The 27,779-nt window shown below is 45.9% G+C and overlaps 2 protein-coding genes across 3 annotated transcripts; one reads left to right on the top strand and one right to left on the bottom strand.

Annotated features, from left to right (window-relative positions):
- Nucleotides 1-60: 60 nt before the first annotated feature.
- On the top strand, nt 61-22,131 carry UPF1 (UPF1 RNA helicase and ATPase). 2 transcript variants are annotated; one of them, XM_083811174.1, is made up of 24 exons: nt 61-648; nt 6,299-6,441; nt 6,862-6,951; nt 7,503-7,670; nt 8,553-8,733; nt 9,273-9,434; nt 10,036-10,120; nt 10,294-10,392; nt 10,596-10,704; nt 11,360-11,519; nt 11,641-11,759; nt 12,037-12,201; nt 12,523-12,637; nt 12,825-12,968; nt 13,429-13,642; nt 13,850-13,967; nt 15,370-15,526; nt 16,521-16,663; nt 17,306-17,480; nt 18,202-18,283; nt 18,437-18,598; nt 18,858-19,075; nt 19,504-19,626; nt 19,742-22,131. In XM_083811174.1, the coding sequence occupies exons 1-23, from the start codon at nt 424-426 to the stop codon at nt 19,621-19,623; spliced, it is 3,354 nt and encodes a 1,117-aa protein (XP_083667300.1). In that variant the 5' UTR covers nt 61-423; the 3' UTR covers nt 19,624-19,626; nt 19,742-22,131. The 2 variants fall into 2 exon arrangements, with proteins under 2 accessions (XP_083667300.1, XP_083667299.1); XM_083811173.1 differs by having other exon boundaries at nt 10,587-10,704.
- Nucleotides 22,132-22,185: 54 nt separating this feature from the next.
- Nucleotides 22,186-27,402, bottom strand: GDF1 (growth differentiation factor 1). Its single transcript, XM_083811180.1, has 2 exons — nt 26,440-27,402; nt 22,186-25,435 (listed from the first exon to the last, which is right to left on the bottom strand). The coding sequence occupies exons 1-2, from the start codon at nt 26,720-26,722 to the stop codon at nt 24,600-24,602; spliced, it is 1,119 nt and encodes a 372-aa protein (XP_083667306.1). The 5' UTR covers nt 26,723-27,402; the 3' UTR covers nt 22,186-24,599.
- Nucleotides 27,403-27,779: the final 377 nt, after the last annotated feature.

Genomic DNA, 27,779 nt, shown 5'->3' with positions numbered 1-27,779 from the left:
CCATTGCCCTCCCCAGGTGCGCGCGCGCGCCGCGTCCCCCCTCCCCCGGCGGAGCGGGGCGGGGCGGGGCGTGCTGGCGTCGGCCGCGCGCTGCGCGTCACCGCTCCCCGGCCTGGCCTTGGCGCGCGGCAGCGGCCGCTCGGCTCCGTTGGGCTCCGCTCGGCTCCTCCCGGGTCCCCCCCGCCTCAGGGCTCCGCTCGGGCTCCCCCCGCCGTCCCCTCGCTTCCCCCCCCCGCCGGGCTCGGCCGCCCCCGGGCCCTCCGCTGGCCGCTGGGAGCGGGCGCGGCCTGGTGCGCGCGGCGGAGCCCGCCGCTGGCGTAGCGCCGGGGCCCGGGCTGCGTGAGGTGAGGCCGGGCTGAGGTGAGGTGAGGGAGGGGAGGGGAAGCGCCGCTTCTCCTCTTCCTCCTCCTCGCCGCCGCCGCCATGAGCGTGGAGGCGTACGGCCCCAGCTCGCAGACCCTCACCTTCCTGGACACCGAGGAGGCCGAGCTGCTCGGAGCCGACACGCAGGGCTCCGAGTTCGAGTTCACCGACTTCACCCTCCCCAGCCAGACCCAGACCCCGCCGGGGCCCGGTCAGGCCGGCCCGGGACAAGGCCAAGGCCCCCCCGGAGCGACCCAGGGCCCGCCGGGCCCCATCGAGGCGCAGGTGAGTACCGGGGGGGGGGGGGGGACGGGACACACACAACGGGGGCGGCTCCGGTACCGGAGGGGGGGGCGGGGGGTCCGGAAGGGGCGGGCGGGGCCGCCGAGGGGAAGCCCTGGGCGGCCCCCGGGGCCCGGAGCTCGGCCCCCGGCCGGGGAAGAAGAAGGGGAAGCGGCCCCTGGAGGCCGGGCCTGGCACCGAGCGCCGCTCTCCGGGGCGGAGGAGGGGAGCTCCGGGCCTCCTGACAGCCGGGCGGCGCCCGCCGGTGCGGTGCCGAAGGCTCCTGGGGGGCGATTTCGGTTTCTTTTCCTCTCTAAAACCCGGTCGGAGGCAGCGTTTGGTCGCGGGAAGTTGGATGCTGCGGGAACTCAGCGCTACTCCGTTAAAAAAAACGTCTTTCTTCTTGATTCCGACCACCGTGCGCTTTTAATTTATTATTTTTTTTCCTCCCTACGCTGCCACCTTTGCTGCGGTATAGTTGCTAGGCTGGTTTGTTTTGGGTTTGTATGGGAGTGACAGCTGATACGGCCTCAGACTCGTGCTCAGAGGTCCGGTTCCTCGTCGCTTAAAAGTGTTTTTTTTTTTTCTTGTAGTCTGGTGATGGTTGTGCTTAGGGTTTAACAATTCACAGAAATGGAAGGAAAGAGGCAGCTAGGGTTGCACACTCACAAGCCAGGAAGTGTTATAAATAAAAATACTGCTCGTCGCTGTCCTACAACTTGACTCTACAAAAAAAAAAAGTGTTCAAAAAATAAAGTGAAACTGATCTACCTTGAAAGATTATGGAATATGCTGCTAAGTTTCCTTACAGCTAACTAAATATTTAGTCCTAGTATTAACAATTAAATGTTTGCTAATTATCCATGTTCCAGGGCATGAGTTTGGAAGAGTTGAAGTGCTGTAGGTAAAAGTTGTTAATCCTGAACCAAAAATATTGAGAGTGGATTTGGTTATTTTTTTCCTTTTCCTTGCGAAAAGTGATGTACTGGGATCTGTAAATGATGCGGAAACGAGCAAACGTGAAGCAGGTCAGTGTGCCCAGGCAGTGATAAACCTACAGGTGTGCAGGGCAAGGCTGAAGGTGGAATTATCCTCTCCTAGCCTTATCCCAGGATGTGCTGAACGACTTTCTTACGCTTGCAAATGCTCAGCGTTCAGCCTGGACGCAGCTACAGTGGTGTGACTCGCTCTAGGTTAGCGTTTATAAAATGGAGTTAGAGATGAGACCCCGGGGGCTGTTTGTTTTATTTTGTGTTTACTTCTAGCGCTAGGATTTGGGTTTGGCAAAGCAAGCCTTTTTCCCCCTTTTGAGCGTTGAAATATCAAAATCATTAAATAGCGAAATCTGTTTGTGTGTAGTCAGTGTTTGTGTATAGTTAATTGATTTTAAAAAATAGTTTAAATAAATCTTTGTGTTTTTAAAGCCTTAATGGTTGTGATCATTCCAGAACTCTCAGTAGAGTATATCTGGCCAGAAGAGGAAGAAAAACTACTCCAAAATAAGCCTTGCAAGCTAAAAGACTAGACCAGTGGATTAATTTGTCTTTTTTTGTCTAAACATGTTTGAAAAGCCTTTGAAGTAAAAGAAGAAAAAAAAATCTGGAGAGCACATTCAGGTGCTAGTATGTCTGTAACCGTCCCTCCCGGCAGGCAGGAGGAAAGCGTTGTGGTCTTTTTGTGCTTCTAGGTTTCTTTGTGAACTCTTGGGGTCGTTTTGTTGGTCCTCTTCCCCTCTGGACACCTGGGGGGACACCTATTTCAGCAGAACCCTTGGAAGCATGCTGAGCGTGGTGTGCTCCTGCGCCGAAGTTCAGCAAACCCCAGCTCCCTTGCTCTGTTCAGACTTGTGCCTTTCAATGGTCTCATCAGTGATAAGATCAGAAACGGAGCATGTTTAAAGATCCGGGGGGGCGGCTTTGCTGCCTTGAACAATAATGTAAGCTTATTATGTTTTTTTGGCAGGGCACGTACTAAATACGTTACTTCTAAGGCCCCGAAACTTAAACTAAGCACGCATTGTTGCTTCGTTTAAGTTTGTCACTGCAATTACAGAAAATGCTTGTATAAATATTTTTATCTCATGTTGATAAACACTGGAGGTGTAGCGTTTTACTCTTTCACTTTGATACCTTTTTAGTGTCCTCGTACTTAAAAAGATCAGTTGGGCAAGACAAAGCACAGAACTTCAGAAAGTGTGGTTGATATTGCCATGCAACAGGAGCTTTCTATCCCAATGTACATTTGGTAGCCTTAGAGGATGTTGTTAGCGTAGATTTTTGTCCGGTTGACAAAAGGCAGCGAGAGGTTAGCTCAGAAGCAAGTGACTGTTGTTCTCTCCTCAGAAAACTAAACTTCCCTTGTTAACAGGTGATTAAAATGAAACACAAGCTGTCTTGTCCACACATTTCAAGATAAATTCTGGTTTCTGCCTTATTTCCTCGCTCTCCCAGCAAGGACTCGGGTAAGATGCTAGGAAGCAGCCATGTGCTCACGCGCTGTTGACGGGCGCAGCACCTGGCGTTCATGTGTGCGAAGCTGAGTGAGAGGCTGACGGAGGCGGGGGCAGGATTTAGTTGCCAGTTCCACCAGAGCCTTTTTATCTGGGCGGAACAACTTCCTCCTTGTTGCTCGGGTCCCCACCAGGACACGCAGCGTATCCTTCGCCATCGCGAGGGTGAATGGAGTCAGTAATACGCACTTCCTTATTTTGAAAGAGATCAAATAAGTATAATAGGTGGTAATAAGGCGCAGTAAATATTCTGTAGCTTTAATGTAGCTACAAACAGCCACCAGTTGGCTATCTATGCAGATCCCAAAGTGTGTGTTTTTCTAAAGCATGAGAAAAAAACTGCCTTGAACTGGGACAGCGTGCCGGGGTGCCCTGCGGTTACTGCGCAGCGCTGGAGCGTGCTGTCACGACCGATCGGGCTCTTGTAACAAGAGTCCAGAATGCCTACGTAACTCTCATTGTTCTCACTACAGCCTGACGTACCCCGCTTTAAAGTAGGGCTGCGCTGCGTGGCTCCAGCTGCGTTCACCTGTTGGCCCTGCGCTGCGGTACGGTAGCCGCAGGCACCGCGAGGAGCGGCGGCGGTGCTGCTGGAAGGCTGCTGCCACCGCTCCGGGGGCTCACGGACGTGGTCAGTAGAAGTCGTTGCGTAAATTGTGCCGTCTGAGTTCCTGGTCTGCAGCTCGGTTCCCTGGACCTTCACTGTTGCCTCCTGACCGGTACGTTAGAGGCCAAAAGGAACCTTTCAGAGGCTGAAAAGGAGCCAAGGAGGGCCGAGCAACTTGGCGGTAGTTTGCGAGCGCTGAAGTTTGCAGCTCGCTGGATGTAGCTGTTAAACATGCTGTGCCAGAAGTTTCAGTCAACGCGTTTAAAATAGAGAAGCCCCCCCCCCCCCGCCCTTATACAACAGCCGACGGTGCCAGATTTTTAATAATATGCACATAGGCTAACGTGGCAGCGGGTTTTAGAACAATAGTTGAGTCACTTCCTCGTCGTGTGCCTGCCAAGGCCTCGTCCTGGGCCGCTGGATGCTCCTGCGGGTATGAGCGGTCACCTGTGTGGAAGGACAGGTGGCTTGTAGGTGCTGTAGTTTCTTGTGTTTCTGCCTTCAGAAAGAAAACTGTAAATTATGTTGCCTGCTCAGCAATCCAAGTTTTAAAAGAGCTTCTGAAAAACTGATTACATTTGTCAGCTAATGTGTGTAGTACTGTTAGGGCTCTTCAGAAGAGACTGGCAGAAGGTGCACCTGTGAGTGCCCGGTATTCATGCTTCCAATAAATTCAGGTTAACTTGTGGCTTTGGAATTCCACCTGTGCTGTGATCAGTTAATAAGTTATGGTCATATTTTGTATAGCGACATGATTTAAACTGGATATTTATCTTGAAACAGCTGTGAAGGTGCTATGAAGTTGTTTGAGTTCATTATACTTATGCTGCTGCAGTTTTTTTATTCCTTACTCCCCCTGCTTCTTTTGCACATGCTACTGAGTGTACATCTTGGCTCATTTGTTAGATTTCCCCAAGCCAATTCTTGGAGGTAATATCAATAAAACATTGTACTGTTTAGATAGCATAAACACGCCTTGCTTCTTTTTAAGATAACAAAATAAAGGTTGTGGCGCTGAGTCCGGTCCCTTACTGCTGAGGGTGAGTGTAAAGCATTGCACACTTATTTTAAAATCAACTCTTGCAATTGTTTGTTAAGTTTTAATTTAGAGTACTGAAACTAGTTTGTGTGGAACCTGGATGAGACTTTCAGCGAAGCAGGCTTGTTCTGGCTTGCTAGCTTAAATGCTAAGGCAACTGCTTAAAAAATATTTTAATAAAGATTAGAGCTCTTCTCATTTGGGCAGCTTATCTCCTATCAGATATTCGTAACAGTGCTCTGACAACTTGCACCAGAAGTCGAAGTGCTAAAGATTTACTAAAATACTTTCAGATATTGATAGTATTGATAGAGAAATGCTGTGAGTGACACCAGTTGACACTGTATGAAATAAGTATTTAAATGTTTGTCAGAAACAGCTGGATTTTTATGTATCTGACAGTTTTGGTCTGGTGGGGAAACCCTCCCTCAGCACTCTTTCAAAATGTTTAGTTAATATTGTGCTGATTGTTGTAGTTGCTGGGGTCACTTTTCCATCTTTTTTCACTCAAAGTTAACATGGAGTAAATGGTGTGCTCGCCTCTTCTCAGGTTTTAATGCGATCTTGCTATACAAGTCAAGAATCAAGTGACTGAGTCAACAGAGCTTTGGGGGGGTGAGGGCTTTGGCCATCTTGGGGGTTCCTGACAGCAGCATGTTAAGTTTCCTGTGGCTGTTGGTTTGCCAAGATGCAAAAGATGGCAGAATTAAACGAGAACACCTGTGAGTCCCAAGGGGCCACGGCTGCTTTAGTCATGCTAAAATCTGTTTTGTGACGTTCACACTTTTCGATTGCTCCTTCCTGGTGGTAACAGCACTGTACTCAGTATTGCCAAAAAGGAGGTATTTTTAACATGGCGAAGACCTGGTGTGCAAAACGTGCTGACACAGCACCAAATGCTGCAGAACTTGGTGGTTCTGGCAGTTAGTGCATCAGCGGTGGAAAGAGCACACCTGTTCTGTGTGTGCTGTATTAGCACATGATCTCTCAAGTGTGGTGTTTTGAAAACTTGGGCTGCATTTGTAGTTTTAATGGAGTTTTGTGGGTTTCTTGGTTAACTTATGTAGAGACACCTCTTTTCTTTTTTTTTAAAAAAAAGGATGTTGTATGATAGCTGAAACAAGTTTCAAGTAATACGATAGTGATTTTCATACCTGATGTGTTATGCAGGTATGTTTGTTTGATTCCATATGTAATATGTGGAATCTTGTATTGCGTAGGGCTGTAGGGAAAAATGTGATCTGCAGAAAAGCAATTTTCTTTTATTACTAACTTTTCCTACTCATCAGTTGCCATTTAAATAAAAGGAGCTAACGAAGCAAGTATTGATTATACAAACTGGTATGTATTTCAAGCTCGTACCAGCTTTTTTCTTTCCTTCTGAATTTCTCCTAAATTAGAAACAAGTCTTTTCTTAGAGGAGTAGGAATTACCATTCTTGGCTTTGTTCTGGAGTATGTTTTGATTATGTAACTTAAACACTGACCTTGTCTTTCAGGTTAATGGACCCGATGGCATTCTGCAGAACGGAGCGGTGGATGATAACGTAGCTAAAACCAGCCAGCTTCTGGCAGAGCTGAACTTTGAAGAAGATGAAGAAGATACCTATTACACAAAGGATCTTCCTGTGCATGCTTGCAGGTAAGGGCTGATCTTTGACCCAGACTTATTATTTCCAGAGGGCAGGAGCACTTGGAGTGAAAGGTGTGTGCTTAGAGGATTTGGAGACTTTGAGAGCGATTTCCTTGGAGACAGCCACCTACTGGTAGGAAAATAGTGCCCTCTGGTGAGCTCGTGTACTCTGACAGCTGTCACTTCCAGTAGGTCTTTGACCTCTCTCAAGGAATACAAAGCGAAGCAGTCTAGGAATGATAATGATGGGAAGAGTTAAAATACTTGTGACTCAGAACAGAAATTTAACTCATGTTTGGTACTTCTACCAACTCTCGTGTTTCCTAACTTTGATTTCTCCTTACTTTGCACACTAGTAGATAGATTAAATCTTGTATTTTCTTATAAGCAATTTCCCAATCACTTCCTCTCCTCTCATTTTAATCCCAGTTACTGTGGTATCCATGACCCTGCCTGTGTGGTTTACTGCAACACCAGCAAGAAGTGGTTCTGCAATGGGCGTGGAAATACATCTGGCAGGTAAGTGACCGAATGATGGAAGTGATATTGACAATCTAAAGTGTTTGTTTTGAAGTGGCATAGTGGGTGTGACTCTTATGTTTTCATGATAATTGAAGTCTGACTTGAATGTGAACCTCCAACCTCCTCTAGCTTTTCTACTGAACATACAGCTGGATCTCAGCAAAACTTGAATTACTTCTGTGGCATGAGCTTGTTGCTTCTTCCTGCATTCTGTGTTCTCGCAAAGCAGTGTAATTGATGTTTTTGTCCTGTGCAGCTTCAGGAAGCTGCTTCCAATCATCAATAACATTAAAAAAACCAAACAACTTTACACATTATCTGTTCTTTCATGTTCACTTTAAAGTATTCATGCATTGAGAAACCATTGAAGCTGTTAATGTTCATCTTTGCCAGGATCAAAAGAGCAAGGTCTTACTAAATGTATGCCAAAGTATGAATAGATTTTGTTTATCTTTTAGTAATGATGGAGTTGCTACGTTACGTAGAGTTAGGGCTAAATCTGGTTTTCCTATTAACTGCATATAAATGTCTGTCTTCTCTGGTTTCAGCCACATTGTTAATCATCTTGTGAGAGCGAAGTGCAAAGAGGTGACTCTCCATAAAGACGGACCTCTAGGAGAGACTGTCTTGGAATGTTATAACTGCGGATGTCGTAACGTGTTTCTCCTTGGCTTTATTCCAGCTAAGGCAGACTCTGTGGTTGTTTTGCTGTGCAGGTGAGAGAATGCCTTTATTGGCGTGTTTACATCAAGTCTATTGCATCATGTTATTTCTAAATGGCAATGCTTGCCTTTCACTTTCTACGTAAATGCTTTATACTCTAATTTGCCACCATTTTTTCTTTAGGTGAGCGTCTAGAATTAACAAAACGTATACAAATAAATCATGCAATAAAGAAACATTTTTTTTTTGGTGCTGGGCAAACTTATTAGTTCTATAGAAAAATCCTTCCATTAAGGACTGTCTCACTTTCAAGAAGTCAGGTGTCTTTCCCCTGTGTTAAACTGTTGTTTTCAGCTCTGGAGAAGTAACAGATCAGTAAATTACTCTGGGGCCCTAGTGGAGTAGTGACGGAATTGCAGAACAAGTTTTTCTGTCAGCTCATAGAATAATTTGAAGATGAGAGTAAATTGGAAACTGTTCTTTGACAGGATGTATCAGAAAGCATGGTCTTGTCTGTATGGATTTTTATTAAATGCTGTCACTTGCCATGCATTTGACAGTAGGAGGTGTGTTTTTACAGAACAGGTTCTCCCATTTGTTTAAATAACAGATGGAAGTAATCCAGGTGTTTTCTGATAAGTATGTGCATAATCTTAATGGACTTTCCAAGCGTGTCATATTAAATATTTTAGATGCTGAAATTTTCAGTTCTAGAAATGCACAAGAAATTCTACTTATGTTACCTCGCGTCCCTAATGTTGAAATAGCAAATACAGGAACTAATGAAATAGATCAGCAGGCTAGTGTTGGTTTTCTTGTAACTGAGACACCGGAGTTCTTGTAGGAACAAAACAAACATGTTCTTATCCTTCACATGGTAGATTTTTTTACACTTGTCTAACTTAATAATTTTTTTCAATGTTTTGGTTGTGCAGGCAGCCATGTGCAAGTCAGAGCAGTTTAAAGGATATTAATTGGGACAGTTCACAGTGGCAGCCTCTTATCCAAGATCGCTGTTTCCTTTCATGGCTGGTGAAGATTCCATCTGAGCAGGAACAGTTGAGAGCACGTCAGATTACAGCTCAGCAGATTAACAAACTGGAAGAACTTTGGAAGGTACGTGCTGCTTTTCAAATACAAGTTATGTTTCACCAAGTACTAGTTTTGTGCCTTACAAAGTAGGGACAAGACTGTTTCAGCAACTGTGCAAGGCAGGGAATGTACACAAGGTTCAAACCTTTCAGGTTTCACAAGCAGCACAACTGGAAATTGATCAGAGGATTTAGGAGATTAAAGGAGGAAAGTTTCATCCCGAGGTTCTTCTGTTCTGTCAGGTTCAACTGTCAGGCAATGTGGAAAAGCAACTTTCATTTCACCATATCGAGTCTTTCACTTGTTTCAGCTTTAATGACTAGCTAAGACTAGTTAGTTGACAACAGGTAGTTAGTTACTGGTTTTTGAGAGCTTTTTCTGTACATCTGTTAATGCAGATCAAACTTGACTGGATGCAGGTGAGCATGGCATAATGTCTTGGTAGCTTTAACAGGTCATTATGCCTTTATAACTTCCTGTAGCAGTAAAATGCAGGATTATCGCTTACAGTGGGAGATCGTGCTGAAAACTCTGAAACAAAACATTTGTATGTTCAATTCTAGGAAAATCCATCTGCAACTCTTGAGGACTTAGAAAAGCCTGGTGTTGATGAAGAGCCACAGCATGTCCTACTCAGATATGAAGATGCTTATCAATACCAGAATATATTTGGTCCTCTAGTCAAGCTCGAGGCTGACTATGACAAGAAGCTCAAAGAGTCTCAGGTAACATGCTTGAAATTATATCTGTTTGAGGGCAAATTCTGACTAGTCCTCTGGTAGCAAACATCTAGTCGCTATTAATAGAGAAGAGACTTGAGTGAAATAAGTGTCTTTGTCAGGGAAGGGAAAGGAGAAAACACAAACAGAGGTTTTAAAGAAGTTTGAAACACTTGAGAACTTCATCTCTTCTGCATTCAAAGTTTGTCTTCTGCAGAACCACATTCTTCTACCTTAGAACTGGTACTTGGCAGCTTCTGTTATGTTATCGTAACATGCAGTTACCTTTCTGTCAGTCAGTTTCCAGTCAAACTTCTTTTATACGGGGGCACGTAAGCACTTCATAAGGGGCTTTTGTTTTAAAAAGATTAACACAAGTGGTGATTGACTTATTATTAACTGCGTAAGTCTTATATCAAACAGAATTAACTTCTTCAGAAGGTGTGAACCGAGTCGGTAAGAATAAATACAGATACTTGGTTCTGTGACATTGGAACATCATGTTTTGTATTTCTCTAGTATTTTTAAGTATTAGGACAGTGAGGATTGCAGTAGCTGGTAAACAACTCTTTAAGAACATAATAAATTGCCTTTTCTTTTCCGTTAGACCCAAGATAACATCACAGTCAGATGGGACCTGGGCTTGAACAAGAAAAGAATTGCTTATTTCACTTTGCCAAAGACTGATTCAGGTAATGACATCTCGACTGTGTGTTTTGCCTGTTTTTATGCTGGGTAAATAACATCAGTGTTTAAAGAACTGTGATACGTGGCCTGGCATATAAGATATCCCTGTAGGTTTTCTGTGTTGAAGGTGGTTGTTCGTTATTGAATATTCTGAGAACATTTTTTCCTTCCTTTGTAGATATGCGTCTAATGCAAGGAGATGAGATCTGCTTGAGGTATAAAGGAGACCTGGCCCCTTTATGGAAAGGAATTGGTCATGTTATCAAAGTTCCTGATAGTATCCTTTACTTAATGTGCCTTTAGGGAGGCTTAATGGAAGGCTGAAGTCTCTCCAGGAAACCACTAAATTGTATACAAAAGTAATTTTGAAACCATTGCAGTTTCTGTAGTGGGCATCTGATTTAAAAAAAAAAAAATCAAAATCGGGAAAAATAAAATTCAAATTTTTGCTATAGATTACTACTTAACGAGGTTCTACAGATTATGGTGATGAGATAGCCATTGAGCTGAGGAGCAGCGTTGGAGCCCCTGTGGAAGTTACTCATAACTTCCAAGTGGATTTTGTATGGAAATCTACTTCATTTGACAGGTATTGAGAAAGCACTTAAACTTGGCAGATAATGGAAACAGTAGGTGTATATTGTCAGTGTTTCTCATTTTGAACCGACGGTTTGTTGCAAATACATCAAGAAAACTAAGTGGGAAGAATTATTCTCATGTTTAGTAACATTTGGAATTTAAGAAAAACTGTTTTGCAGTTCAGCTTGTTAAACGCTGTCATGAAGTGCTCTCTGTTTTAATTGCTCTCCTAAACTTTGAATCATTTTAAGTAGCTGAAATCTCAAGGCAATTGAATCAGCTGTGGCATCAGTAGACTTGAGACATGTCTGTACTGCATTTTATAAGATAGGAGTTTATTTTCCTGGAAGAGATGTACTGAGTACAACTTCTCTTCAGATTTTGCACTGAAGATCTCTATTGCAAACTCTGTCAAAGGCTGGTTTCTCTGCAGATCTTTCTGGTTATATTTTGTACCACACATGTTAGGAGAAAAAAAAAATCTGTGTTTTTGGAATCTAATTTTTGCCTCTTAATTCTGTTAGGAAATTCTTTGCATTGTCGTCTTTTTCGAGGGTGTGTATTTTAATTTCAGCCTGATGGCAGATTAACCTTTGTGTTGGACACTTGTAGATAGTTACGTATGAAGTCATACTGACTTTTTTTCTGTCCTTCCCTCATTTCAGAATGCAGAGTGCTTTGAAAACATTTGCTGTGGATGAGACTTCAGTGTCAGGGTACATCTATCACAAACTGTTAGGACATGAGGTAGAAGATGTAATTATTAAATGTCAGTTGCCAAAGCGCTTTACAGCACAAGGACTTCCTGATCTCAACCATTCTCAGGTAACTTCATCTCCCTTTTTTTACTACATGCAAAGAATATGACAAAGGATTTATGAATAAATGTTGAACAATTTTGTAACTTCCTGTGCATGGAATGCTAAATAGCATTAAAATTCTGTAGGTTTATGCTGTGAAGACTGTCCTGCAGCGTCCTCTGAGCCTTATTCAGGGTCCCCCTGGTACCGGAAAAACAGTGACATCAGCTACAATCGTTTATCATCTGGCTAGACAGGGCAATGGGTAAGAACTTCTCTTTAAATCTTTATGTATGTGGTTACATCTTTAATGGTCCAAAGAATCAGATTGCATTTTTAAACATTAAGATCATTTGTACTGAACCGAAATGATTTTGTAGAAAGGTATTATTCTGGTTAGATTTGGGCTTATTTCAGAAGATAATTCTTCAGTAGCTTATTTTTAGGGGATATGCATAGTAACAGTTCTGATTCCTGTTGCAAGTCTAACAGGAAAAAGTTCATAGCTCGCTGAGACTTATTTTTTTGCTTATTTTTTCAAGGCCTGTGTTAGTCTGTGCTCCGAGTAATATAGCTGTAGATCAGTTGACTGAGAAGATTCATCAAACTGGACTGAAGGTGGTTCGTCTGTGTGCTAAAAGTCGTGAGGCAATTGACTCTCCTGTGTCCTTCTTGGCATTGCATAACCAGATCAGAAACATGGATAGGTAAGGAATTGTTGGGGACAGAGGAGAAGAAACAACAAAAAAAAGCAAAAACAAACAAAAATCACAAGCTCAAGTGTTGTGAGGGACACAGTTGTTTAACTGTAACAGTGACAATGTTTCCCTGATGTGATAACTTCTGGTTCTGTACACGTGTCACTTTTAATTTGAAAATAATTGTTTGGTTTCTGTGGCAATATATAAAGGACTTCATTGTGAGCTTGTGTAGTGCTGCAAGAAGTGGTATGTCAAAATCTAAAATGTTGCACTGTAATCCTAAGTTGATTTTAATTAGGCTATAAAGCAAAATTCCTGTTTTTGCAGCATGCCAGAGCTTCAGAAACTGCAGCAGCTTAAAGATGAAACTGGAGAACTGTCATCTGCTGATGAGAAGCGCTACCGTGCACTAAAACGAACAGCAGAACGTGAATTACTTATGGTAAAGTTCCATCAGATCTAGTAGTTTATACTTCTGCCTTTTCCCACTGGAATTTTAGCTGCAATTTGTTGGTGGAGACCAGAGTACAATGTAACTTCTTGGGAGGTTCCTTTTAAGTACTATTCCATGGGGAAGAATTATCTGTTGATATCCTAGTTGATTAATTTAAGTTGCATTTCTGTCTCAGAATGCAGATGTGATCTGTTGCACTTGTGTGGGAGCTGGTGATCCAAGGCTTGCAAAGATGCAGTTCCGCTCCATTCTGATTGATGAAAGCACCCAGGCTACTGAGCCAGAGTGCATGGTGCCGGTTGTCCTGGGAGCAAAACAGGTAGGAGCCACTGGATTTCATTAAAGAAAATTGGTTTTTTTAAATAGGTGAAGACTACGCTTACAGTTTAGGCATGTAGGCTTACAAAATCCAACCCTCTCAGGGAAGACTCTTGAATACTGTTGTCTGTAAGTGACTTTTATATTGCGCTAGTTATATTAGTTACATCTATTTCTGTGACAAAATCTTTGTCTAGAACATATTGGTCTTGTTGAAACAATCTGGAGACTGAACAAGACTTTATTCTAAAATGTTCAGTAGTATGGCTGAATAGTTAGTTGACACTAGAGGTTTATAAGCCTTAAATTAAATGTGAATCTAATTACAAGTCAGACTGATTAGTTCCAAATGTATTTTAGAGATGGCCATTTCTGTCGCTTCTAGCTATTGGGCAGGTTTCAGAAAATATAAACTTAGATATCTACATTTTTGCCACTGATGACATTTTTCTTTTCCACAGCTTATTCTTGTAGGTGACCACTGCCAGCTTGGTCCTGTTGTGATGTGTAAAAAAGCTGCGAAGGCTGGCCTATCTCAGTCTCTCTTTGAGAGGCTCGTGGTGCTGGGGATTCGCCCGATTCGCCTGCAAGTGCAGTATCGCATGCATCCTGCACTTAGTGCTTTTCCATCCAATATCTTCTATGAGGGTTCACTCCAGAATGGTGTTACTGCAGGTGAGTGAGAGTGGCACTCCTGCAGAGATTTTCTCTTCAAGTCATTAAGGATCAAAGGAAAGATTCTTTCATCTAGATGAGTTTTTAAACGCATTCTCTTAGAGAGGGAATTGCCACTGCACTTACATTTTTGAGTCTTGAAGATGCTTTAAGAGTGTTCTTTCTAGTAAAGCAGTGCTAACTTTTTACTACTTTGGTGCTTTTCAGCTGACCGTGTGAAAAAAGGATTTGATTTCCAGTGGCCGCAGCCAGATAAGCCCATGTTTTTCTATGTTACGCAAGGACAGGAAGAAATTGCCAGCTCGGGCACCTCTTACTTAAACAGGTAAAAGTCAACACTGAGATATAAACTTACTTAAAAATACTTTGTCCCAAGTATTTCAAGTGTAAGGGAGATTGTAAATGAGTAACAATTAATGAAGTCAAAGGGAAGTAGAATATACGGTTCCAAACCAAATATATAAGCATTTCTCTATCTTATGGACTTTGTTGCAGAGACTTTGTAGTATTTTACATTAACCAGAACTTGTGGTACGTTGCCACGTAAATAAAGGCAAAACACCTAAATAAAGGCTTATGTTTTAGGTGAAGGTACGTGTTTCCATGGAAGTGGCACCTCTATTTTAAACTAGCCAGCCGGTAGCTGTCAAATATATCCCAGCACACAATACAGTACTCCAGTGCTATTGATTGTTGTATTCTGCACTCCTCCTCCTAAATTAATAAAATGCTGCTTCCTGTTAACAACTATGATTAAAATTGCTTGTGTGCTTTTTAATAAAAGCTGTCATCAAGGATAGTGCAGGTTGGCTGGGTTGCCTGCCTTTTAGAGTTGATTTGCTCTAGGCTCCCTTTATAGTAAATGAATAGAGAAAGGCGGCTCCAGTGGGAGCAGTTCAGATCTTAAGTGGGTTTGGATTGTTCTCCAGAGGTACGTGTTTTCCCTCACTGATAGTATAAGGAGCATGGGGCAGTTAATGCCTAATGCAAGTGGGATGAATTTTGGCCAGGAAGTAAACTGACTGCATTTGCAACAGGAAATGTTGGTCCGGTCCCCTTTCAATGCCTGAATTCCAATAACTCCAGAAGCTGATGCCTAACTTGTAGATTATGGAAGGGAATAAGGTAGCACAAGAGAAGGGTGGAGAGATGGGAATTTCATTTTCTTATCCCTTTTTTCTGTATGTTCCAACCTTTTTCGAACAGCGAGCTTAAAACACTTTGTTTCTTTGGGTTGTAAGCATTCGTTCGTGTGCCTGGAAGGAAAACCAGACCAACTTGCAAAAAATATCTACTGTGATATTTTTAATCTCAGTCAGTTTCACGAACAGCATGTGCAAGACTACTGAACGCAGCAAGCCAGATTGTGCACAAACAAATGGCACAATAGTTGGCTGACAGGGACATTGGCATTAAAAACATTCTATATTTAAAACTTTAAGATAAAGCAACTGAAGGATCTGTTTGTACGGCAGGCTGGAACATTTTAATGATCTCAAAGTACACATGTACATTTAACTCTGCAGAAAAGTTATGTTTCAGAGTGGTGGCCTACCCGAGTTTTGCTATTCCAGGAAGCCTAGTTGTGTAGTTCTGAGGCATAAGTAGCCTTTCTAACAAAAGGCTAGCATAGCATACATGTTCAAGTTTTCTAAACACATTAGTTGAAAATAGTTAGACCTAATGTCTTGATTTTCCTTAGATAAATGAATCCTTTTTTTTCGTAGGACTGAAGCTGCCAATGTAGAGAAGATAACTACAAAGCTATTGAAAGCTGGTGCCAAACCGGATCAGATCGGCATTATTACTCCTTATGAAGGTCAACGATCCTATCTGGTGCAGTACATGCAATTCAGTGGTTCCTTGCATACAAAACTCTACCAGGTATGGAGTCATTAGACAAACAAGAGAATCTTTGGATGCAGAAAAGTCAGATATGAAATTCTCATTTTTAGTCTGGCTTCTTAGGCACCAGTCTACTTATTTTTTAGTAACTTCTGAGCATTTTAGTTGATCTTAGTTAAATTAGACCAAGGGAAAGTAGTTTAGCAGGCAGCAGATGCCGGTAAGTTTCAGAGGAACAGTTTGCCAGATAAAGGAGGAAGCCCTGTTAAGTTCTGTTGAAAGGAAAGCTTCAACAAGTCCGTCCCTTGAGGACTCATTGAGGCACAGAAGGGAAAGGTCATTGCTGCTTGGGCTGTGGAAAAGTTTTAGTCAGTTTGTCTCTTAGATAAAAGCATCTCAAACCAAGTGACATGCAGGAAACCAAGCTCCATAAATTCTGGTGGTCATATTATTTATTTGCTTAGGAATACGTCCTCCCATCAGTGCACCTCATCTACCAAACACTAAAACTTGTTGCTACAAACAAGACGGTTGTACGTTTAATATAGTCTGTTTTGCAATATTGAAAATTTGGGCAGTGTTTTCACTGAAGGAAAAGTTGGTGGAAATACTTCTGCTCCTGCCAGGAATGATCTGTCCCTCTTCTTCAGGTTTCTTAGTAGCTGGGAGCAGCAGTGCTAATCTGGAGCTGTATTACTACGAGGTTTTGGAACAGGCAGATTCTGGCAACATAGCTAGAAAAGGGATGCTTTCTGTAGTGCAAATGCCAGCTGGGGGGAAATATGAGAACTGTAAAGCTATAAAGCTTACAAACATAAAAGTAATTTGCCCTAAACTTAAGACTGTCTGTTCTCTTTTAGGGAAACTATTTAGTGACCAGTGGAATTATCAAATCATCAGCATGAGGAAAAAAACATTTTTCCCCAAATGATGGGAACTGTTAGTGTGCAGCCAACACATTTTGTAATACCTGTTGGTAGTACAACTGTTAGGCACTGTGCTTCTGTGATTTACGTGTTTTCCTCTGTTTCAGGAAGTAGAAATTGCGAGTGTGGATGCCTTCCAAGGAAGAGAGAAGGACTTTATTATCCTTTCTTGTGTGAGGGCCAACGAACACCAAGGAATAGGATTTCTGAATGACCCCAGGCGTCTTAATGTGGCTCTAACAAGAGCAAGGTAAAGTAACATTGGACAAATTTTGCCTATTTTATAGACAGGCTAACAAAAGATCTGTGTTTTGCGGGTGGCAGGCCCATTCCCCACCCCAGCTGCTTTAAGGAAGCTGTGGATGATTCCCCCTTTCTCGTAGAGCACTCTCAATTTAACAGGTTCCCGTTTGGTATTGGTAATCTGTAGAAACCAGCATGTTCTTCCTCTTTATCTGCAGGATAGAAATCTTCCATTCAACTAGTTCTTTATCCCTCTCAGCAACCATTTTTACCATTTTATTTTTCTTAAAATGGGTTTGAGAGGAGTAGCTTGTGTGAAGTCAACGCTGCCTTGGTTGGCTTCTTTGGTGTCTGAAGAGTTCTAAAGCAGTGTAATGTGGTTGGTTGAGCACTTTGACATGTTTGGCAAGCCTGCAAAAGGAAGCTTGTGATTATTGAGAAATTGGCTGCAGCAATCTCCTTTCAAGTGTTTTGTCATACTACAAAAGTCTTCTGCTGTAAACAAAATGGTTACATCAGGGTCTCCTACACCTACCATCGTGGGCTTCTTTAAGGTGCCTTGATTTACTGCTGTTCCAACCTGGTTATGGCATGGCTAGTCTTAGGTTATGGCTTATCTTAGTTTCTGTGTTTGTCTGCTGTTCTGTAGGTATGGAGTAATTATTGTTGGGAACCCAAAAGCGCTGTCCAAACAACCACTTTGGAATCACCTGCTGAATTATTACAAGGAGCAGAAAGTTCTAGTGGAGGGACCACTGAATAACCTCCGGGAAAGCCTTATGCAGTTCAGCAAGCCCCGAAAACTCGTCAATACTATCAACCCAGTAAGTTTACCTCTCTCTCTCGGATGTCTGTGGCATGATGCAATTGGGGGTTGATCGATCAATTGTGGATGGAATGAACAGTCACCTGCATACCCTCGCACACCCACATCTTTCCATTTTTGTTGTGTTGTTAATGGACTGTGGCCAAGTAAGCTGCAGTTTAAGTTGAACAGTTGTAGAAAAGGCCTTTTTGGTGTTTCTTTTGTCTTTATTCTCTGCAAAATTTTGTTTTGGGGTAACTTCTGAACTTCTGAGGTGCATAGAACATCAAATAATCCTTGTGTGTAGAAATAACAAGCTCATCAGGCAGGCGTTCTTGAAAGTCCTTAGGTACAGTGCTGCTAAGCTGAGAATTATCTTAGTTATTTAATGTAAGTAGTTGTTTTGGGGAAGGGGGAAAAGAAGCTTGACAGCCATCACAAAGACAGTGGTAGAAATAGATCAAGGGAACTTTTATCAGAACCTCAAAATAGACTTGAAAATTCATCAAATATTTCAGTTTTAAATAGGCTGTCTGTAAAGTCATTCTTTCTAGTTGTCACCATGTGGTTGAAGTAAAAGTTGGATGTTTTCCATGTATTAGAAATAGCTTTCCTCAGATAACGTATACTAGATAAACACTGTGGAGTTTCTACTGAATTCTTACTCGAAATAACTTGCAGAAGTTGCAGTGCAAAGTTGTCTGTGCAAAAGCTTTGTCTAACTGCTGTCATGCTTTCAGGGTGCCCGTTTCATGACTACTGCCATGTATGATGCACGTGAAGCTATTATTCCAGGATCTGTCTATGACCGGAGCAGTCAAGGTAAAGAAGCTGTCAAAATTTAACACCCTTGCAGATTTTATAAATCAGTTCGTGACGTAAGATATCTTACTTCAAACATGGAAGTGTTGGAAGAGCCACTACCGACCCATTCAGGATGCTTGAAATCATTGTGGCTTTTCCTCCCCTCCCCAGGGCGCCCATCCAACATGTACTTCCAAACCCACGACCAGATCGGGATGATTAGCGCCGGCCCCAGCCACGTCACTGCTATGAACATTCCTATCCCTTTCAACCTCGTGATGCCACCGATGCCACCACCGGGATACTTTGGCCAGGCTAACGGACCAGCTGCAGGTACAGGGGGCAAGGATGAAACGGTGCAAAAGCCACGTTTTAGGTGTGAAGTGGGATAATGTTTTCTGTTACTCTTGTGAGAATAGGCGATGTGATTTATTGCTAAATCTCAGTTGTATTGATTTCTCTGCACCTACTACACTGAGTACGTATAAAGTGTTGCCTCTTGTGAGTCATCAAGACTTTATAGAACAGTTAATTCTCACACTCTTGTGTCTGCGAAACTTCTCACTCTTGGTCGGGATAAATGCTTTTCCAGGACGTGGGGCGCCAAAAGGAAAGACTGGTCGTGGTGGGCGCCAGAAAAATCGTTTTGGGATTCCTGGAACTAGTCAGTCAAACCTTCCAAATAGTCAAGCGAGCCAAGATGTGGTGTCCCAGCCTTTCTCCCAGGGTCCACTGACTCAGGGGTATATCTCCATGAGTCAGCCATCACAGATGAGTCAGCCTGGGCTCTCCCAACCAGAATTATCACAGGTAAGCAGAATTTGATGCATAGTCTGCCCTTTCTCCTGGGTTTTATGTCAGTGGTGTGTGCGCGCGCACATCCTCGTTTCCTAGAATTGAGGAAAGTGGGAGCTAAAACATTTTCAGTGACTCAGCCACACCATTTCATACCCCCTCCACTCAGTGGACTTCCTACATATACTTGGGCAGAAGAATGACGTGCTGCATATATAATTTCAGCTTGAGCCTTAACTTTGAACTGCTAGCTTGTTCAACAGCTCGCTACTGCAGAAACTCTTTGTAGTAATTCTGCAGCAAAACGAGGTCAACTTTAAAAAGCAAAGAAAAAGAACAAATCTCAGACTTCCTTTAATGTTGGCTGCCAGATACCCTGCTGTGTAGGGGAGCACTTGAGCTTGATGATGAGTTAGAGGCTTAACAAACACTCTCATTTTCAGGACAGTTACCTTGGTGATGAGTTTAAATCTCAGATTGACGTGGCGCTGTCACAGGACTCTACTTACCAGGGTGAACGTGCATATCAACATGGCGGAGTGACGGGACTGTCACAGTATTAGAGTGTAAGGCACTCGAGGTTCACTCCTCTGCTTCTTACTCCCTGATTTATGCTCATGAAAGCAGTGTTTGTCTCGTGGCATCTGTCATGCAACTGTTGTTTTGCTTTCTTGCTTTCAGGTTGAGGAAGAAGAGCTAAGCTTGTGTGGAGCTTAGTTCATCAGCATTTTATTCTGGGTAATAAAAAAAATAAAATAAAATGGATACCTGTTTTCCACTGCTAAAACTGAAGCACCACTGTGTGAGAGCAACAGGAGAAAGAAACCAACCAACGGAGAGGAGAGAGAGAGAAAGGAGCGCGCGCGAGAGAGCCCACTGCTAGCTCACTGAGACAAGGAGACTGACCGGAGAGGAGAGAGAGCACCGAAGGACTGGCTGGCGCCTCACTGGGAAGGCAACTCACCCTGAAATGAGTGGTCAGCTGAGTCCCTGCTCCCCCAGTCAACCAAGCTCGAGAGAAGGGCCTTAAGCAGGTTTCACTTCATTCCATACTTCTCTTTGCGAGCAGGGCATTACTTTTCAGAGCAGACGGGGAGAGGAAAACCCTCATCTCAGAGTTGTTCTCATTTTAAAGGGGTACTATATTTTAGCAGTAACTGTTTACATTTTAGAAGCAGAGTATCTGAGAGAGTTCCTGACCTAAGTGACAGCAAGCCAAGCAGAAATCCAGCGGAACATAGCTGATGCTCAACTCTGAGATGGAGGTTTTGTTGTCCAACACTGGCTCTGAAATCCTAGTGTCATCGTGTCGCCCACATTCTGAACGGGTCTTTCGTGACAAGGTGGTTTTAAAGAGATGCTTTCAAAGGAGCACTGAATTTTTAGAAGTTTGTCTCTGAATATCTTAGTGGTGGACCTGGGAGATCCTTGTTCTGAGAAGCTTACAAAAAGTTTAAAACTAAATTAGAGCACCAACCTTGAGAACTTTCAGTGTGATTTAAAGTTGCAGCAATCAGCCTCTTCTTCCTACATTGGATAGCAGTTAGAGTGGAAGGAGCCTGCGCGCTCGAGCAGGAGGAGGGTTTCAAAGTGTTTTCTGTATGCTTTAATTGGCTACTGTCTGGACTCTACTCTGTGAAAAACAAGCCTTTCTGTAAGATGAACTTTGCGCTTGAAAGGGGATGGGTTCCTGTGCCCTTCGGCCCTGGAGGAAAAGATGCTAACAGGCCTGCTTTACTCGCTCCCTCAGATGTGGGGAAGAAGTAGTGGAAACTGGGGATTATATTGGTTCTGAAGTAAAGACTCTACAATGTTACCGAAGCAGGTTGGAAAAATGGACAAAGCAGGCAGTTGTTGGAAGGTGGCCTCTGATAGATGGGTATAATTAGAGATAATGGGTTAGGCTTTTGTGTGGCTTCTTCGGTGATTAATGCAGATATAGCTGAAAGATTCAGGTGTTGAAAAACAAACCCGGAGCCTATTTTTCAGGTAGCGCACACGGCTGTGCCATCAGTGCTGGCTTGAGAAATAGCTGGAAGTCAAAACTGAAAACAGCACATAAGAGAAGCCATCCAATTTCTAAGTTGTACCCATGTCTTAAATAAGTCATATGGGAACACTGGGAGCATTTTATTTGTGTCTAAACCTTTTTAGAAACAGCGCAGAGAATTGAAATTCCTACAGACCCATTTTTATTGGATCCCTAAATTAGACTAACCTCTACCTCCTAATTGGCAAACATCAGTAGAGTGTGATTCACTAACCTAGGTGTTTTTAAAGTTTGAATTAAGTTAGCTTTATACTCAAAGGGCTCCAAGTGTTTCTAGTCTTTTTTTGGGGGAACTCAAAATACCTCTCATATGAATGTACTTAAATGATGTAAAACCCACTTTTTGTAACTGGGGGGAAAGCCCTTTCATTACTGTCCTTTCTGTAGAGTGTTGACCCGCTTTCATAACCTGTATTTGCTGTAGTTTTTCAAGAGTGTCTCTCCCCCAGTACAGACCTGGTGTAGCATACCCACAAACCGTGAGTAGTGTGCACATAAAATGGAACAGGTGTTCAAAATTTTTGTTCGGTCCTGCAGCGAACGTAGTTTGAGAACTGCAAAATAAACTAAACTTTCCAGAAACGAAAACCATTCTTTTCTCATAAAAAGCCTCCAGCGTTTAGACTTCTAAAATGTGAAAGAATGGAGACACAGGCCACCTTCCTTCCTTGTAAGATGGACTGTTTTATTTATTAACATTGCCGAAGGGCTTTTTAATTTTTTTTCCTTCTGTAGGCTGCGTAGTTGCATAGACTTTTCAGATAGGTTTAAGCTGTAACCCTCTGTGCAATGCAATCCATTGAGTAATGTAACCCCCTCCTCTCCCCTCACCCCATTTATTTCACTGATGAGAATGCCTGCCTCTGCTTTGTGCTGTTTTTTTCCTTTGTAGCAGTTATTCTGAGTTTTATAAATCCAGACATCAGTGCTAGCACGGTGTTACTCTTTTTTGATTTTGTCTCAGTTTGTTTTAAACCTGTTTGTCATCAATAAAATATTAATAAACAGCTCTTGCATTCAAGGTGGCCCCTAACTTTCAATGATGAAACCATGCAACATTCATTAAAACTTAGTCTGATTGTATAAATTTCAAGTTTATTACTGGTTTTTTAAACACAGACTAGTACAAAAGTGTGGTGTGGGCACAGCGTACACGGGTAAGCAAACGAACTGTGAAAACTCTGTTTAAGTTTCCTACCTCCCTTCCCTCCTCTGGCTCAAATGCAGACGCTACAACCCTGTGTGCCCATGCAGGGGGGCAGGGTGGGAGCTGCAGCAGTGACAAGGTGCAGGCTTGGGAGGTGACAAGTCCAGCCTGAAGATCTCCTACCTCGTGCTTCCCCTTCTGGTGGCACTTACAGGTTACTCACATCAAAGCTCAGCCTGGCTCTGGGAGCTGAACTCCTCTGTTTCTTAGCACAAATCCAAAAACCTTTGTTTTTTGTGACTCCTGCCCATCTTACATTGGGAAGAAACGGTTCCTGCTTGCTTTAACAGAGCAAGTAAAGTCCCACGTTAACCTCTTAAAACATTTACGTGTCCGACCTTGCTATCAACGAAGCTCTGGTTCAGCTGCTGGATTAAGGGGCTGGGCTGACCCTGGTGCTTGCTGCTAGTCTGTGGGGAAGTTGAGAAAAGCACTTGGACAGGAAAATGTTAGCATGCTACAGCACTAATTATATCAACCTACTCCAGTCTTGGTCTTCAGCTACAGGTTTCAGGTGTGTTTTAAAACACTGTCACAGGGACAGGAGGACGTTTCCTCTGCAAACTAAACAGTGGTTAAACCTTTAGTGCTTCCCGGGAGGGAGAAGGCCCAGCTGAGCCTAGTAATACTTCATCAGACCTTGAAGACAATACAACAGAGGTACCAAAAAGAATAATTAAAAAAAAAAAATAATAATCCATGCTACACTGTCAGGCTCATATTTAAAAAATTAAAATTAAAAAAAAATATTCAAGTCTAACTCAGATTCCTTGTGTGTCCCCACTTCACCCCCCCCCAAAAAAAAAGCAAAGCGAAGCTGCAGCTGTGCCAGGACAGCCCCTGGGGAAGCATTGGTGCTGCCTCGGCATACGCTGCCTGTGTAACACCACGGTGCACGGCCCCAAAGCTCTGCCCGGGCATTACAGCGCGGCTGCTCTCTGACTTCACAGCCCACGTAGGGAAAGGGGGAAGCAAAGCAGCAACTCCTCAGTGGTCACTGTTGCTCAGAGGGGATGGCGCAAAGCTGGGTCCCACACGACACGCGGCTGCTGGCTTTGTTAATGGCATTAAACAACCTCAGGAGGAGCACACCCACACTACTGCAACGGACTGGGGCCAGCAGCTGCCCGCTTGGCCTCACGTCCTTAAAAAACAAAACAACAAAAAAAACAACAAATAAAAACTGAACTAAACAAAAGGAACCCCAAAAACTGCATAAGCATATGAATATGGTGCCTGAATTATGAGGGCCGTAACACTGCTGCAGTGTGCGAAGCTGCTGCCGCCCGATGCGCAGGTGCCACCCAGCTCTGGCCACGTCTCTGGCTGGTTCCGCAGCTGCCGGCGGGGATCCTGCTCCCAGCGCCTCGCCCAGGAGGTAAAGGGACCGCTGCGACACCCCAAAAGGGACCGGGATGCCACCGCCGTCCCTGCTCCCCTTCACCTCGCAGTGCGGCTGCCCCTGCTTTACGCATCCCTCAGCCAAAACACATCCCAGCGCCCTGCCCTTGGCCCTCAGCACCGCAGTGCCTGGCGGCCCCTCAGCACCCGCCTCACCCCCAAACCACCGCACAGTAACTGCTGTCCAGGCGTGAAGCAGAAGCCATCACCACCTGTCCCGCAGGCCCTGCCAGTACTCGGAAGGGATTCAGAGCTGCAGAGAAGCTGACTGGCGCCGTGACACCGTACCTCTTCCTGCAGCAGGGCCACAGCAGCACCTCCCGCCCCGGCTGCCGGCAGGCTGCAGCCTAACCCAGCTCCAGGGCAGCTGGGAACGCGTCAGCATCACGTCATCGACTAGGTCATTTCTTTTTTTACACCGCAAAAGCTGCAACATTTAGCCAAAAAAATCTGAAAAGCACAAGCCTGGCTGCTGCTGTGCCGCGCGGGCCCCTCCCTGGCTGAGCAGCAGAGGCAGTGCCGGCTCTGCCAGGCACAGAGGGGGCCGGGATTCACAGCCTGGTGCCACCATCGCCTGCGCAGAATGAACAACGGGACACCCAGGGACTTGATCATCATCCCGTAACCGTCTGCTGGCTCTGGCTGCATGGCCAAGCACAAGCTCTCACTACAGCACAACCCCAAACCAATCCCTTCGTGCCAGACCTCCCCCCTGGCTGCACCTGAAGGAGGCAGGGCAGAGGGGAGCTCTGACACCCCACATCCCAAGGGAAACTCCCTAAACACCAGCACAGAGGGGATTTAACGCACGTGGGTTTATTCCATCAACCATTCAACGTTTCACCCGGGACCCCACGGCGCGCGCCCACGCAGCCCCTCCGCTACCGGCAGCCACACTCATCCACCACCATGTCCTCGTAGTGCCTCAGCACCACGTTGTCGTTGTTGTCGTAATAGAGGATGGAGATCGGGGACAGCCTGACGGGGACGCAGCAGGGCTGGGGCGTCCCCTCGGGGTCCAGCGAGTGCACCATGGTTTGGAGGATGGCGTGGTTGGTGCTGTTGAGCTCGGCCGTCAGGGGGAAGGGGCACTCACCGAGGCAGTAGTTGGCCAGGTAGCCCTGTGGGGCGATGATCCAGTTCTCCCAGCCGACGTCGCTGAAGCTGATGTAAAGCCGCCTGGGCTTGCAGAGGTTGCTCGGCGTGGCGGGGATGTTGTAAGCACTTCTCCTCCTCCTGGAGGCCCGGCACTGCTGCTGGCTGAGGCTCACCACCAAGAGAGAGGTATCCAGGAAGGAGTCGATGCTGGCGCAGAGGCTCTGCGGCCCCCCGCTCGCCCCGGCTGACGCTCCGCCTCCGCTGCTCACCGAGATCTCCAGGATCAGGCCCAGATTCCTACTGTGAGTTCTCCACTCCTTCGCCACCCCGCTCAGGTTGAAGAGCAGAGACTTGTGCAGCCGGGCGAAGGACTGCTCCACCAGCGGCGTGCGGCCGGGCTCGTGGGAGGGCGTCCCCCGCAGCGGCAGCTGGGGGGCTTGGTACAGCCTCAGCTCAAAAACCTGCCCCCGGCTGGACGCGTGGTAGGAGTTGTGGCTGAATTTGATCTCCAGCTGAGCCATTGTCAAGCGCTCGCCCTCCTCCAGCACGGAGAGATTAAAGTACAGACGCTTCTGCAGGCACAGCAACGTCTGGGGCTGCCCGCTATGAATGAAGTGGCCTGACAAAGAAGGAGAAATAGAGGTGGCGGTGGCTGAGCTCTGTTACGCTGAGCAGGATCAGCCTCCCAGAGCTCCAGCTTAAGCTCCTGGCGGCACAGCAAGAGGAAGACGGGTCTGAGCAGAGGCAGGCAGCCAAACGCCCGCAGCTGCTGGATCAGGATGGCAACACTGCAGTGCTGGGGGCTATCAGCTCCGCGGCACAGCCTGCAGAAAGCCTGGCCCCGAGATGGTACAGCCACACCAGCACGGCTCTGTCCCTCCCTGCTGCCTCCGCACCTTGCAGGCAGGGCACAAACACTCCTCTAAAAGCTACTTAACACCTCGGGGCATTATTTTTCCTCAGCTGTAAATATCTCCCCCCGGGACAGGGGGGTTCTGGTGGGCGCTAGGTGTTTGGGATGCAGGGGGAAGAAGGGCAGATAGCAGCCAAGTGACAGAAGTGGTAAAGCTGCCTGCTGCAGCCAGCCCTAGATCTCCCACTGGAAACCTGGACTCACAAGAGCTCGGTGGTGTCTCGAGGCCTGGAGGACCCCGACCAAGCAGTTCCCACGTAACTGGGAATGGCTCAGAGAAGCCACAGGCTGAAGTGGCCAGATGTGCCACACGGTCAGCCGGAGGCATGAGGATAAGGAAGAGAAGGGGGGACAGGACACGGCCAAATGGCTGAGCATCCACCCAGCCTCCACCCGGGGTGCACGCGTGACCCCGGTTCTCATCGCTGCACCCAGGGCCCCACCACGAGCACCACGGGCCAAGCCGGTCACCGAAGATCAAACCCACACCTCCGACTGCGTTGGGTGACTCGCAGGACAGAACCTTACACAGCTTCACCCCCTCAGTTCCAGACTATAACCAATTACCTACAACATCCTCAGGGAGCAGAGTTCCCACAGCGGGGATTTCCCTCAGAGAAATCCACTGCCCTGTCCTCCCCCGGCCATTCCCAGCCCAGAGTGCGGAGGGGTTTCCGAAAGGCAGGACCCAAACAAGAGCGTTTCTGTACCTTGGTCAGCGAAGACACGGATGATGTTCCCCGGGACATTAAATTCCTCCACCCTACAGCCATCCGCCAGGTCTTTGTTTGCAGGAGGCATCTTTCTCTTCTGGAAGATCCGCCAGAGCACAGACGGCACAGGAACAGGGATTTTGGGGCTGGGCTTGGCGCTCAAACCCAAGGATTTTAAGAGCAAACTTTCCTGCAAACTTAAATCCATCCCCAGACTGACGCTAAGCAGAGCCCAGGCGAGGCCAGCTCTGAAGCTGGCAGGCGCGGGGAGAGGCCCCATCACCGCTCTCCTCCCGCAGACAAAGAGCTGTGCTGGGGACCCGCTGGCAGGGGCACTGAAGGCAGGGGCCAGGGGGGGTGTTGATTGCCTGATTGGAGCCTTTGATCTCGTTAGTGCTCAATTAGCACAGAGGGATTCCCAGGATTGGGCAGAGGGTGGGAGCGGGCCCTCTCAGGCTCCCCGGGGCCTGTTAACCCTTTGAGGCTGCGTGGTGGGAGGGCAGCCGCCCTCCTCCCTCCGCTCCCAGCCCCTTCCACGTCTCCCCACCACCCGAGGCCCAACGACAAAGCCCCTGGTGATGGGGAAGGGCTACACAAAGCTGCCAGCACGTCGAGCGCTGCTCCAGAGCCCTGGGAGAAGGGCGGATCTGGAGGCCATCCCACCCGGGTCCAGGTGGAGACGCGGGTCAGGGTCTCCTCTCGCTGCCCCCTCCACATCAGCCTTTCAGTCGCAGCGTCTGATGCTTGCCTCTAAAGGCTGACAACTTCCAGCACACCACGTCTTCAAACTCTCCCCTCCTGCCTTGCACACCTACGCACCCCAGGCGCACACAGCGCTCAGCACCCACTCCCCCGATCAGCACCCACTCCCCACGCAGGGTCCCCCAGGCACAAGCTCACACACAAAACGCTGCCCGATGAGTTACTTGGTCAAACCTTGAAGCCTGGGCAAGCCGATGCTAAGAAATTCGATTTCCTTCGTTCCCTCCTTCCTGCCAACCAGCCACAGAACCAAAGCACCGAGACGCAGCCCTCCGAAACACTGCTGCGTAATTACAAGTACGGTGATGGATCCTGCGTGGCACAGTCTCCACCCAGCCAAAGTCACATTTTGCTTTCTGTTTACTGAGGAACTTTCCCTGAGGCTCACACAATGGGCCTGGAGCTGAATCAACATTGCGAGACCAAACAGAAGAAGACAACGATTTAGCCACCCTGGAATCGATGCCCTGAATCCCCCTTCCCTGCCTATTGTCCCCGGCTGGGGGGGAGCTCCGCTTCCCAGGGCGCTGCGGGGACGGGTCCTGCGAGAGGGGAGCAGTGGGACGGGCTCAGAC

This window comes from Anser anser (genome assembly GCF_964211835.1).
Source record: "Anser anser genome assembly, chromosome: 25".
NCBI lineage: Eukaryota > Metazoa > Chordata > Aves > Anseriformes > Anatidae > Anser > Anser anser.
Note: the sequence above shows the minus strand (reverse complement) of the source record. Positions and strands in the feature narration are given on the sequence as shown.

Bases quoted from the DNA above. Each gene is read 5' to 3' on its own strand.
- GDF1 (XM_083811180.1), bottom strand. From the start codon at position 26,722: ATGGGGCCTCTCCCCGCGCCTGCCAGCTTCAGAGCTGGCCTCGCCTGG. The intron at 25,436-26,439 runs GTACAGAAACGC...CTTCTTTGTCAG, and splicing joins CCGTGTCTTCGCTGACCAAG to GCCACTTCATTCATAGCGGG.
- UPF1 (XM_083811173.1), top strand. From the start codon at position 424: ATGAGCGTGGAGGCGTACGGCCCCAGCTCGCAGACCCTCACCTTCCTG. The intron at 10,121-10,293 runs GTAATGACATCT...CTTCCTTTGTAG, and splicing joins TTTGCCAAAGACTGATTCAG to ATATGCGTCTAATGCAAGGA. The intron at 11,520-11,640 runs GTAACTTCATCT...AAAATTCTGTAG, and splicing joins CTGATCTCAACCATTCTCAG to GTTTATGCTGTGAAGACTGT.